This window comes from Chenopodium quinoa, unplaced genomic scaffold, assembly GCF_001683475.1.
Source record: "Chenopodium quinoa cultivar QQ74 unplaced genomic scaffold, ASM168347v1, whole genome shotgun sequence".
NCBI classification, from domain to species: domain Eukaryota; kingdom Viridiplantae; phylum Streptophyta; class Magnoliopsida; order Caryophyllales; family Amaranthaceae; genus Chenopodium; species Chenopodium quinoa.
Window position 1 is genome coordinate 1,146,396 of NW_018744560.1, and position 14,077 is coordinate 1,160,472.

Genomic DNA, 14,077 nt, shown 5'->3' on the forward strand with positions numbered 1-14,077 from the left:
TTTTTTTAATGGCTGCAATTTGCAAAATTCAAATTTTAAATGGCTGCAATTTGCAAATTCCCCTTTTTTTTATTCAGTTTGTCTCTATATATACATTCTATAAAATATAAATATTATTTCAACTGTATTTACCCAATAATTATAAATTATGATTATTAGAAATAGATATTAAAAGTTTGAACCAATCTAACAAGCTAGATATCACACAATATATTATTTCTTATATATTAGTAATAATCTGTGATCTTTGTCACACAAAAAAAAAAAAAAAAAAAAAAAAAAAAAATTAAAATTCTGTGATCAAAACTTATAAATTTACAGTAACTCAAAAAATGCAATGGGGCAACAAATAGAAAAAGAGAAAATTTTGTTTTGTCAAATGCCAATAAAATATTCAAGTACGTTACTACGTTAGTACGTTTATATATTCTGCACTTTTTTTTTTTTTTTTTTTTTTTTTAATCCAAAGGAACTTATACAGACACTCAGCTAAACTATCCAATTTTTGGGTAGTTTCTTAACAACTCTCATTTTCCTAATAATCTTATTTTATTAAGCACAATTTCACCACTGTCGATCTTGACTTCAATTCGATTTTGTCCTCTATGAAATGACAAATCCATATTCCTTATCTAGCTGTACTTTATCATTACTTTAAGACCAAATAAAAAGTGCCAAGTACAATGCACTCATTATTGTTGTTAATTATAATTAGGAGATGCTTTAATCCCATCATTATCTAACGATTTATGAAGCAACAAGTAGATTGAGTATCTAGTTTACCCGACAAGCGTATATTCTACTTCCTTTATCTCCAAATATTGTTCATAATTTAATAATTAAACTAGTGAGTAGCCCGGACGTTGCCCCGAGTTAGTACTTTTATAGTTGTGCAACGGCTAATTTTTAAGAATATCTAATAGTTTGTATGTTGTATGTATGTGACTTCAATAGTTTATATTATAATATTATTTATTGTGCAAGGTTAAAGTATGATTGACAATTAGCCTAGATGGTTAAACAATAACCTTTCTTCTAAGAGGTCAAGTGTTCGAACTTTTAGAAATGCCATGGTGATTATTTGGCCATCACAAACCTTGATCATTTAACAATGGTAAAACATACAAAAGTAAGTTTATTACCAACTATTTTCATTGTTTCTTTTAGGAATTCTTTAAGAGTGGCAAAACAAACAAATGATCACATATATATGATATGATAAGATTGTAACAAATTAAAGTCAACACACTAACTCCCTTTTTTATATATATATTGGAATCACATAGAAAATGAATCAAACAAAACATAATCACAAATTTTGAACACTAATTATGTAATTAGGCAACCTAATGTCGGTAGTTGATATAAAGCTATCTTTCAAAATTATTAACTAATTAATTAAATAATTGTACGAGTACAAATAATAGTTTTCCTCTATTATGTTTGTGCACGTGCATACACCATAACAAAACGAACCTTGTTAGCAACAAAATCATCATATAATATCTTAATAAAATCCATAATTATTTAATTAAATTGTCCCTCATTAAAACAATAGTACGGAAGCTTCTTACAAATTGACATTAGTTTCCTAACTAGCTGTTCCCAACCATTTTAGGAAACTTCATTCAATCTTCCTAAATTTTACAAGTATAAATATAGCTTGAGTTAGTACCTAATTCTATCATCATTATCATACAAATCATCATAATTAGCAATAATCAAAAATTCAAACTAAACCAACTCAAAAAACATCTCAAACATGTTTTCAAGTCTCCCAAACTTCACCGAGCTAAGGGACCTTCACAAGCGTGCAAATGACCTCCTTCAATCATCCCAAGTCCAACAAGCCTTAGGCCAACACCACCAAGAGCCTACGACGACGTCGGTCCGAGAAATCTCTGAGGCATCATTAGAGATGCTAGATCTTAGTGGCATAACAAGGGAAATCCATTCATTAGTTAAAGAACATTTGCAAGAGTTACAACACACGTTACGTCGAGCCAAGTTTGAGGCCGGAGGGTCCGATTTCGAGGCCCAAATGTCGGCTCACGGGCTATATAGGAAGAAGCTTAACAAAGAATTGGCTAAATGCTTAAGGACAATCAAAGGGAGTAAAAATAAGTATTTTACGTCGGATCTTTCACTAATTGACCAAAATCTTATAGTAGTAGTACATGTTTTAAGGGAGATTAGAAGGGCTACTATTTCTTTAGTAGAATCTTTGTTAAATCTCCTTTCATTCCCTACTACTATAAGTATTGTTCATAGCCAAAGATCATTATCATCGTCATTAGCCTCGAAATTTCGACGTGTAAATTGTCAAAGGTTGTTGGAACGATGCGATTCGATGGAGGTTCGAATGGCGAATAAGAGGTTGGAAGAAGTTGAGAAGACAATGGAAGATGTTGAGGTTGAATTAGAGTGTATTATTAGGAGTTTGATCCATACTAGAGTTTTACTCTTAAACATAGTTAATTATTAGAAATATTAATTATCATATAATATGAAATGAAGTATAAAATTATGGGTTCAATTCATTCATGACTATTCTTTGATTTTTTATAATTTGTCTCCTTAGAGCAATCTCACCAATGGGGGAGAAAAATGCCCATGGGGAGTTTTTGGGTTTTAATCCAAAAATAAAAGTCCCCATCAATGGGCTAAATAAAAAATGCCCATGGGCAAAACATTTTTTTATCAAAGTTTGGGCAAAAATAAAATCAGACTAAGAATGAGTGGGCCCCACGTGCGACACTGGCAATAGCGTTTTTTTTGCTCACCACGCCTCAAAACGCAGCGTTTTGAGGAAGCATGTGCTGCGCTTCAACTCAAAACGCAGCGTTTTGAGGAAAGGAAAAGCAAAAAAAAATACTAAATGCACCCCTGACAGGCGCGTCAGCACGCTTAATCAGGCGCTGACACGTGTCCTGTCAGGGAGCTTGGACCAATCAGGAAATTCCTGATTATTGCAACGGTTATATTTTTGTAACCGTTATTTTGTGCTTTTAAAATTAAAAAAAAAAATTACCAACGGCTAGAAAAAAAAATTCCCTACAAATAGAGACCCATTTTGCCTATATTTTCATATTTCCAAAATTCACATAAATTTGTTGTATTTACATTTTCTCTCAATTTCTCCCTCATAATTAGTCATCCTTTTAATATTATTAATATTATTATTATTATTATTATTATTATTATTATTATTATTATTATTAATATTATTATTATTATTAATATTATTATTATTAAAATAAATATTATTATTATTATTATTATTATTGGAAGTATAATTATTATTGTTATTATTTTAGTAGTATTGTTATTAATATTATTATTATTTGTGTTATTATTATTATTATTGTTATTATTGTGTTAGTTTTTGAAATTAATCAAAAAAAATAGATATGGATTCCAATAACCCTTTTTACTCACTACTTTCTCAAAATTGTAATGATTTAGATGAGAATTTCATGAATCAACCTCAATTTCAACTTTTCCTACAAAGAATGAGCAACACCTCTCTGCAAAATCCTCCACAATAACAAATACCTCCACAACAACAAATACCTCCACAAATTCCAACTGAAAACACTGATTACGAGCAATCACCTCCTGTCTACCAAGGAAGTAACTCTCAGTACGATGATAGCTTAATTAGAGGTGTGACATTCTTGGACATCCATCCAATCCAATGTTGTACTTCAACTTCATTCTGAGATATGAAATAATGACATTCTTATAGCTTAATTAGAGGTGTTATTAAATTACTTAATGATTCCGTTTATATTACCTAACTCTATCCCAGGCCAGGAAAGTTAAATTGTTTATAATTCGGCTTGAGCTTTTTGATCCCAGCCACAAATACAAGTATAATTTTATATATATATATATATATATATATATATATATATATATATATATATATATATATATATATATATATATAAAGAGAGATCCGGTGAGAATAGGTCCATATGTGAGAATTCATACTTATATGAGAACTGATTTAAAATTTAGAACATGTGGGTAAAAATTTAGACATACGAGTTAAAATTTAGAACATGTGACTCAAATTAAAATTTTGAACATATGAGTAATAATTTAGAACATTTGTGTGAGTAATATGTTTAGAACATCTGATTTAAGAATTATAACAAGTGATTAAAAATTTATAAAATTTGCTTTATGAAATTTTAAACATATGAGTAACATTTAGAACACTTGATTTAAGATTATGAACATGTGAATAAAAATTTAGAACAAACTAATATTGAATATAGAAAATGTGAGTAAAGAATTTAGAACATACGAGTAAAAAAAATAGAACATACGCTTTAAAATCTGGAACATATAATTAAAAAATCTTAGAAAATCTGGAACATATAATTAAAAATCTTAGAACACACGTTTTAAAATTTAGAACATAAAAGTTAAAAGTTTGGAACAAGTTATTTAAAATTTATGACATCAAGCTTAACTAATTTATAGTTTAGAACATGTGAGTAATAAATTAGAACATTTGATTTAATTTAGAACACCTAAAAAAAAGTTTAGAATATCAGATTTAAAATTTAGAACATACGAGTAAAAATTTTAAACATAAAGAGTGTTCTCACATAAGAAAAATTCTCATATAAGAAAAATTCTCACGAGAGTCTTCCCCTATATATATATAATCTGACCATCTTTTCAATAATATAAAAAAATTTAAAAGTTAAATGGCAACATACAAATGTTGGTTTATTAAAATAAATATGTAAATAAAATAAAATAAAAAATAAAATAAACCAAGACTGCTATGGGTTGTTTTAGTGTGGTCCTTTGCGGACCAGTTACACCAATTGACCATGTTATGTTCACTTCACTTAAAATAATAAGTTGTAATATAATCTTAATTTTTTTATTTGATTCGTTTGATCCAAATTACTATGATCACTTGATTTTTTGTTGTATTTATATGTTAAACATGTAAGAATACACATTATTATGTGAGATTTGAATTTCATTCTTCTTAACATAGGCATAATTGATAGCTTGTAATTGGGAGTTAGAACAGTGGCGGATCAGGAATTTATAAATGGGGGTCCAAAATAAACTTTCAACTTAATCATACCAATGTACGAATAACAAAGTAAAGAAATGTCAAGATACAACACCGAAAATTACAAATTGTTTTCAATAATACAAACCAAATACATTCATAAGGGGGATAATCTGCTGCTTGGAGAAGTCGGAACTCGGAACTCGGAAGCGGTCAGCGGCGACGAACTTTTCCGGCACCAATCTAGCGAACTCAGGTCGGCAAAACTAGCTGTGAGGTTGTGTTAGGCGGTAGTTTGGTAGTAGTACTAAGTAGATCTGGGCATTTGAGCTATTGAGGCATTTGAGTTAGAGAGAGAAAGTTGGGTAAGGGTTACGTTGAAAAGGGTGAGTGACTGTACAAGAACTTTTTAAAAAATTAAAAAAAAAAAATTTGATTTTTATGTACCCCAATCACGTGAAACATTTAGGAGAATTGGAGAAATAAGGAGCCCACTAATTGGAGAAATAAGGAGCCCACTACTTGTTTGTAATGTGCCAGACACATTTAGAATGGGGGTTCAATTTTTTGGGGCTTTTTTTTTTAACTAGCTTGGGCTTATATACCTGATTTTTTTTTTTACAAAATGGGGCTGCAATTGCTCACCATAAGGGCTTAATAGGTCCGCCCCTGAGTTAGAACACGAATTTCTCAAGCATTACTTGAAATAAGGTATGAAATGTGGTTTGAATTTTGCTTAATTTTTACCTAATTGAATCCATTGCATGAGAGCTTGTATACCGATAGAAAACATATATGTGATATAGTTTTTTTTAATCTTAATTACAGTTTTGCTCCAATTATGCCCCAAATTGAGGTTTCACGTCAATTAAAATTTTAAATTTTGTTTAAAACTATGTTAATGTGTTGTCTATTTCACTATTTGTCTAGATATGGGATTAATAGCATCAAATATTGCGTACATGGTCTGGCGATTAGGGATTCTTATATAAATTTGAGGTCTTTTGAACAAATCTTGTGCAAAGCTAGCATGCGTGTTCTTATTACGTAGTATATACAAAGCACTCAAAGAAAGATGGTCACATAGAACGTTAAATTTCACATTCTCTTTATTTATCCCCTTGTTCCTTACACAAACATTAAAACACACCCGTTTTGATCATCATCAACATAATTTTACACCTGCGCTCACTCACTATTTACAAAACTCACCTAAAAACAAGAGTGTACAATAAATGAGTGTCATGTTATATGTATCATAAAAGTTTTGGCGGGGAAAATATTACACCATATATAAAGTGTCAAGTTTCATTTATTACAGTGTAATTATAATAAGCTACTTTGTATATATTAATCTCATAACTTGGCCCAAGCTAAAAGTTGAGCCTCCTTACTCCTTAGTCCCTCCATCATAAGGGTCTGTTCACTTCAACTTAATTTCAGTCCAGTTCAATTCAGCTCCAATCAGTTCAGTTCAGTTCAGCTCAGCTCTTAATTTCCTTCTCTCATAAAATATTCATTTAAGCTATATTTAGTTCACTTCAGCTCCAATCAGTTCAGTTCAGTTCAGCTCCAATCAGTTCAGTTCAGCTCAATTCAGTAAATGTGAACATGCCCTAAGTCCTAACTATTGTTCATGCAATAAGTCTTGTATAAGGCGGATTAAATTAATTTTATTGTAAGACACTCAATTTGGGGGTAGCTTTAACAATTTTTATGGTAACTTTAATCTCTTTAAGGTAACTAACTTTTAGTTTGTAAGGAGTTTGATTGTATTAAAACATTAATAATGGATACAGCTATGAAGGCTTTTGATTAATCTAATACACTATAAGTGTTTTTTAAGGTAAAATTTATGTTAGGAAAATGACAACTTTTTTAACTTTAAATATCTATAGGGTAACTTTAACCCATCTTACAATAAGTTAATGAAAGTTTGTCGTAATCAAGAATATGTGTTATTCTTAAGTAAATCTGAAAATGCAATAAAAAAAGTGTTAGATTTCGGGAAAACTTCTCAGATTGGAGTGTGCACCATTGATTAAAATATATGGCGGTTTACAAGGGTCGTAATCCTATTATGATAAGGATACGGAGTATAACAAATAATATACAAAATTATCCTAATCTTGTGACAAATATTATCTAACATATAATATCTATCACACCCCCGCAGTCGTAGCGGGAGGAGGTCGTACGCTAAGACTGGACCTGAATTCCAGAAATAATTCGCGTGGTAGGCCTTTCGTGAAAATGTCTGCAAACTGATATCTTGAAGGAACATGTAGTACCCGTACCTGCCCCAACGCAACGTTTTCTCGAACAAAATGAATATCCATCTCCACATGTTTGGTGCGTTGGTGTTGTACCGGGTTACCAGAAAGGTACATAACACTGACATTATCACAATAAACTATAGTAGCCTGCCGTAGAGGACAATGCAACTCAAGTAAAAGGTTACGAAGCTAACACGCCTCAGAGACAACATTAGCGATGCCTCGATATTCTGCTTCTGCACTCGACTTAGATAATGTATGTTGACGCTTAGATGACCAAGACACGAGGTTGTCCCCAAGGAAACAACAATAGCCCGAAGTGGAACGTCGGGTATCGGGACAACCTCCCCAGTCAGCATCAGTGTAAGTAACCAAGCGATGAGAAACAGTAGGATATAAATGTAAACCATGATCAATGGTACCCTAAACATAACGCAGAATGCGTTTCAACGCCTCATAATGAGGTTCCCGGAGATCATGCATAAAAAGACACACCTGTTGAAGAGCACCTGCTAAACTGCGATACAAGGTAGGATCCCGAAAAGGTGGTCTTGCATCTGCACTAAGTTTGGACTTAGTGTCTACTGGAGTAGCGGCAGGTTTACAAGAGGCCATACCTGCACGTTCTAGAATCTCCTGTGCATACTTTTCCTGGGAAAGTAGCAAATAAGAAGGTTTTCGGGTTATTGCAATACCCAAAAAATAACTCAGAGGCCCCAAGTCAGACATAGGAAACTCAGTTTGCATCTGAGAAATGATCCCTGTACGCAACCTGTCAGAAGAGGTAGCTAAAATAATATCATCAACATATAGAAGTAAATATGCCATATCATCACCCTGCCAGAAAGTAAAAAGAGAATTGTCACTCTTGGCAATGACAAAACCCAATTTGATGAGAAAATTTGCAAAGCGTTGGTACCAAGCTTTGGGAGCTTGTTTCAAACCATAGAGAGCCTTGCGGTGCCGGCAAACATGAGAGGGAGACCTCCGATCAACAAAACCCGGAGGTTGATGCATATAAACAGTTTCCTGCAGATCACCATGTAAAAAGACATTTTTAACATCTAATTGATGAATCGACCACTTTTTAGCCAACGCTAAACTGAGAACAGTGCGAATGGTGGCCGGTTTAACAACCGGACTGAAGGTCTCATCGCAATCCACACCTACTTCCTGCGACATGCCATCACATACAAGACGAGCTTTGTGCCTTTCAAGGTCACCATTAGACTTGTATTTATGCTCAAATAGCCACATACAATTAACAACATTTTCCCCCGTAGGCCTAGGCACCAAATCCCATGTCCCTGTTTTAATTAAAGCACTATACTCATCATTCATCGCCGCATTCCAATTTTGGTCATTTAAAGCTTGTTTATATGATTTTGGAAGAGGGGATTTTATGTGAGAAGGACCCGAGTTTTGAACTGTGAGGTTACAATATTTCGGGTTAGGCTTAAAAATGGCCCGTTGACTACGGGTTATAGGTGGGGACGGAGGAGGTGGCTGTGTTGGTTGAAGGAGTGGGATACCACGCATAGGCGGTGGAGAGTATGTAGGTGGCGAAATTGGCAGTGGGGATTGCGGGGTTCCTGCGGATGGAGAAGGTGGGCCGCAGGTTGGGTGTGATGTGGGCTGACCGAAAGTGGGGGGAGGGAAATTTGGTGTGTGGGCTGATGGGGAGCCGTTGGGAGCTGGCCCAGTGAGAGGTTGGGTTGGCGTGTGTGGGCCAGGGGAAGGAAAGGAGTGGGCCTGCTGACTTTGTGGAGTTGGGTTTGTTGATAGTTGATTTCGCAAAAAGGGGTGTGTCATCATAACCAAGAAATTCATAATCCTTTAATGTGAAATTAGCTAAATTCTTGTATGGGAAAGTGGACTCATCAAACACTACATGCCCGGAGATATTAATTTTATTTGTTGAAATATCTAGACACTTGTAGCCACGATCATTAGAGGGATACCCTAAGAAGACACAAGGTGTAGATTTAGGAGCTAGCTTGTGAGGAGTTGTGGCGGTCAAATTAGGAAAACAAAGACACCCAAAAACCCGAAGATGATCATATGATGGGTTAGTGCAAAAGAGAGCTTGTGCCGGGGTCAAGTTCTTTAAAGACTTAGTTGGAAAAATATTTAAGAGATATGTAGCGGTCTCTAAGGCATGTGCCCAATAGGTAGGGGGTAAAGAGGCATGGAATAGTAGAGTGCGGTTGACATTATTGATAGTGCGAATCATTCTTTCGGCTTTACCATTTTGAGGAGAAGTGTGAGGGCATGAGAATCTAAAAACCATACCATTCTGTAGACAAAATATTTTGAAAGGATCATTGTCAAATTCCCGACCATGATCACTTTGAAAGGATTTGATGGGACGTTCAAATTGAGTTAAAACATATTGTCTAAAGATGAGAAAACTTTGGTAGGCTTGGGATTTAGATGCTAAGGGAATAGCCCAAACATAATGAGTAAAATCATCAAGAAGCACTAAATAATATTTGTGACCATTACTACTACAAATAGGAGATGTCCACAAATCGGCATGAATAATGTCAAAAGCACAAAAGGTATTACTATTCGAATGATTAAAAGAAAGTCTAACATGTTTCCCTAATTGACAAGAATTGCAAAAATTGGAGTTTATCTCCTTATTGTAACTAATGAAATTATTACTCCTAAGAAAGCTTATAGAAGAAGCTCCCGGGTGACCTAGGCGATCGTGCCAAGTGGAGGGGGCGACTGTGGTGAGAGAAGTGGCAAGGCATGTGCTTGGATCGGTTGTAGTGATAGAATAGAGATCTCCCGAACTATTGCATCTGGTGATTACCCTCCCCGTTCGAAGGTCCTTCACAGAAAAACCATTATGGTCAAATTCAATGGAAACCGAATTGTTAGAGGTGAATTTACGGACTGAAATAAGGTTTTTAATAATTTGAGGGGCTACGAGGACATTATTAAGGGTAAGAGAATTATTCGGGAAATTATAATGACCATAAGCAGTAATTGGAATTCGATGACCATTGCCTACTAAAATATGATTATTAGTGCTTAATTTAAACAAGGGAAGAAGATTACCGGAAGTGTGAGTCATATGAGAAGTGGCTCCCGAGTCCATATACCATCCGTTATCCGGTGAGGACAACCCCGGTGTTGAATAAGCACTACCAAGCTCTGTGGGAGTCATGGGTTGACCGTAAATGGGAGATCCAATGTAATAGGCCTGTGATACCATGTTAGATTTCGGGAAAACTCCTCAGATTGGAGTGTGCACCATTGATTAAAATATATAGCGGTTTACAAGGGTCGTAATCCTATTATGATAAGGATACGGAGTATAACAAATAATATACAAAATTATCCTAATCTTGTGACAAATATTATCTAACATATAATATCTATCAAAAAGTATAGCCCCCTGCAGTCCCACTCGTGCGCAACAAACATGAAACATCTCCTCAATCCCAAATACTTTTAACCCGGATTTGGAAAATTGGATCTAATATCTGGCCAAGACGTGTAGAAATTGGATCTATTATAATACAGTAGTAATTAAAGTAGTACACCCAAATGTAGCTAATTAAGGGTACTTACTTAGCAAGGCAAATGAAGTAATTTCAAGGAGCATCACCCCCTAAAACTATGGATCTATATATCAGATCATCGTAGATTTTCTCTCAGAAATCTTATCTTATTGTATCACAACATGACAGATGCATTATCTGTTTCGTTTGAGATACATTGTACATGTACATATGTATTTTTCAAATCTACTAGCTACTTTCACACGTACAAATTCTCATATACTTTCAATTGTGTATATGGTTCTAAGATGTAGAATTATTCTTACCGCAAAAGTATTGTAACTCGGATAAATATACAAATAACTAATATTGAAGTGATCAATAAATACAATGCAAATAACTTTTCATGTCTTGTAAATTTGCAATAAGCTTGTTATAATCGCTTTATAATCTTTACACATTTCAAGGGTTTTTAAAAGCATTGTAAAGTCTCTAATTAAAGAGGATAGATGAAAAAAAATACTCCTAATACTTTGATAGTTGTCGGTTAATGACTTGATTCATGCTCTTTCATTCCAAATAGCTTATAGTCCAGGTTTATATGTATTCGAGTTTTAAATTATGAGTATTAATTAGTCAACACTAAATTTTCAAAGTGATTTGGTTTGAATCGAGTTTTGACATGTCTAGTAGAAATACTTCCTTTGTCGCCTACAACATACAACATGCAACACACAAACAATATTATACATACAATTAACCACCTCCGATCCATGCAATAGATATAATCATTTGCCAATCAACCTTGTACGTTGTCTATTTCATATAATCGACCACGTACGTACGTTACTACGGAAGGTTCCTAGTGGCAAATATGCTACATCTAACTAGCTGTTCCCAGCCTAGCTTTTTGTACGTATTCCGTACATCATCATAAAAGGAAACTTCATGTTCTTCTTCCTACATTTATTTAGATGTTTTTCTACAATTACAATTATATAAGATCACATCTACTTAATTAGGATCATATTCCATAATAATCTCAAACTTGATTTGATTTCATTCACCTACTACACTAGCGACAATTTTTGTGTTTTTAGCGGCTTCTTTAATTTGAGTAGTAGGTAAAAGTACATATTCTTGTTGTGTTAGGTTAATACTTATCACGATATACACAATTTATTTGTCATTAAATTGTCATTATCATCCCTTAATAATAAAATAATGTCATCTCCTCGCCCTAATTTCACTGATTTAAGTGATCTCCACAAATGTGCAAATGATTTACTACATTCACCACACATCCAACAAGCCCTTCACCACCAGCAACAGGAGACGATGTTGTCCGTTCGAGAGATCTCGGAAGCCTCATTGAAGATGTTAGATTTGTGTGGTACAACAAGGGAAGTTCATTTACTTATCAAGCAACACCTCCAAGACCTCCAACACACTCTCCGTCGAGCCAAGATTGAAGAGTTTGACTTCGACGCCCACATCATGGCACACACCCTACACCGGAAGAAGCTCAAGAAGAAGGTGTCTAAATGCCTTAGAATTACAAAAGGGACGATGAAGAGTAAATGTTTTACGTCCGACCTTTCGCTTTTAGACCATAGTCTTATAGTAGTTGTGCATGTTTTGAGGGAGGTTAAAGGGGCTACTATTTCTATTTTAGAGTCTCTTTTATCTCTTGTTATATTGCCAACTACTATACCTAGTGTTAATCATGGCAAAAGTTCATCGTTCGCGTCGAAATTAAGGCGTATAAATTGCCAAAGATTGTTAGAGAGATGTGATTCAATGGATATTGGAGTGGCAAATAAGAGATTAGAGGAAGTAGCAAGTGCCATGGAAGAGCTTGAAGTTGAGTTAGAGTCTATTATTAGGCGGTTGACAAGAACTAGAGTTTTACTCCTTAACATTCTTACAAATTAGGTGATAGAATATCTAATTAAGGACTAGCAAACCCATTTCATTATTTAATAATGGTGTTTTGCCAAATGTGGGGTTAAATGATACCAGTAGCTTAGCTAGTTTAAAAGCAATATATAATTCATAGCAGAAAAACAAAATTAGCAACGATTAAATAAAGGATTTTTATCTGGTAGCAACATATATAATTTTGTATAATCTCATATTGGTAATAATTGTTCTCTAATCTAGCTTTATTTATTTCTAATTTTTAACGTAAACTATCATTGTAAATTTATTATAATGTTAAAGCTCAAAGTTTGGGTTTATTGTTTGATTGAAAATCAAGTTGATATAGTGAAATTTGAAATTAAGGCACCCAATACGTAAACTTGTGAATATTAACCATATAAACAAAAATTTTAAAAAGGAAATTTAGATTTGCTTTGCACAAGAAATATTGTTTTAGTATATATATATATATATATATATATATATATATATATATATATATATATATAAATATATATATATATATTTTAACACAACCACCTTTTTTATGATTCCTTTCACCAAAGGTATACTTGTTTTTATATACTTGTAAATTAGGTTGCAATCTTGAGAGAAGACGGACTTAACTTTACCCATACCTATTGGCCTAGGGAAAATAATACTAAAACAATATTACTCTTTTTTTTTTATTATTTGAAAAGACGGACTTAACTTCACCCATACCTTATCTATTGGCCGGAAAAAATAATACTAATACGAATTGAAGTATATGTTTTGAAATCAGATCTAAAACCCCATTTCAAGCTAAGGAGCTGCCTGGAATGGGTGTAATGGGAGGGGAAAAATTACATGAGTAATAATTCTGGATTTTTTTAAAGTTTGGATCTAGGGTAATTAATCAGTGGGGTAATCTATTTCCCTAAAAATGGGGTTAATAATTACCCACCTCCCCCCTAGCATAACAATTTCCCCCGTAACAATTCCTCTTCTATACTGCATCTTCTTTTCCCCTGCTATGTACTCTCTCCTTCACCTTCATATCCCTCCACCCAATTGAAGTTGTTGCCGCCATTATAGCCGCCTGGTTGAAGCTGCTAGCCGCCATAGCTCATCAATTCCGGCGAATTACGAACAAGTATCTTGAATCGGACCCACTGGTTGAAGAGATAGTTGAACAAATGGTTAGGGCTTTTGATTATTCAAGTGAGGTGATGCTCGTGGTGGTCTCAAGTTTATCAACGACATGGTGGTTGCCGCCGATTGCCATGAATTGGTGGTCTTTACCCTAGGATTGTTGCCAAACCTCAGAAAATGAA

General features: G+C 33.9%; 3 protein-coding genes across 3 annotated transcripts; 2 read left to right on the forward strand and 1 right to left on the reverse strand.

Annotated features, from left to right (window-relative positions):
- The first annotated feature begins 1,762 nt into the window (after window positions 1-1,762).
- On the forward strand, window positions 1,763-2,485 carry LOC110699084. The gene has a single exon (XM_021876579.1). It carries the CDS (start codon window positions 1,763-1,765, stop codon window positions 2,483-2,485), a length of 723 nt encoding a protein of 240 aa, XP_021732271.1.
- A 5,027-nt stretch (window positions 2,486-7,512) lies between these two features.
- LOC110699085 (uncharacterized mitochondrial protein AtMg00810-like) lies at window positions 7,513-8,664 on the reverse strand. The gene is made up of 2 exons (XM_021876580.1): window positions 7,819-8,664; window positions 7,513-7,746 (listed from the first exon to the last, which is right to left on the reverse strand). The coding sequence occupies exons 1-2, from the start codon at window positions 8,662-8,664 to the stop codon at window positions 7,513-7,515; spliced, it is 1,080 nt and encodes a 359-aa protein (XP_021732272.1).
- A 3,398-nt stretch (window positions 8,665-12,062) lies between these two features.
- Window positions 12,063-12,773, forward strand: LOC110699086. The gene has a single exon (XM_021876581.1). It carries the CDS (start codon window positions 12,063-12,065, stop codon window positions 12,771-12,773), a length of 711 nt encoding a protein of 236 aa, XP_021732273.1.
- The last annotated feature ends 1,304 nt before the right edge of the window (window positions 12,774-14,077 follow it).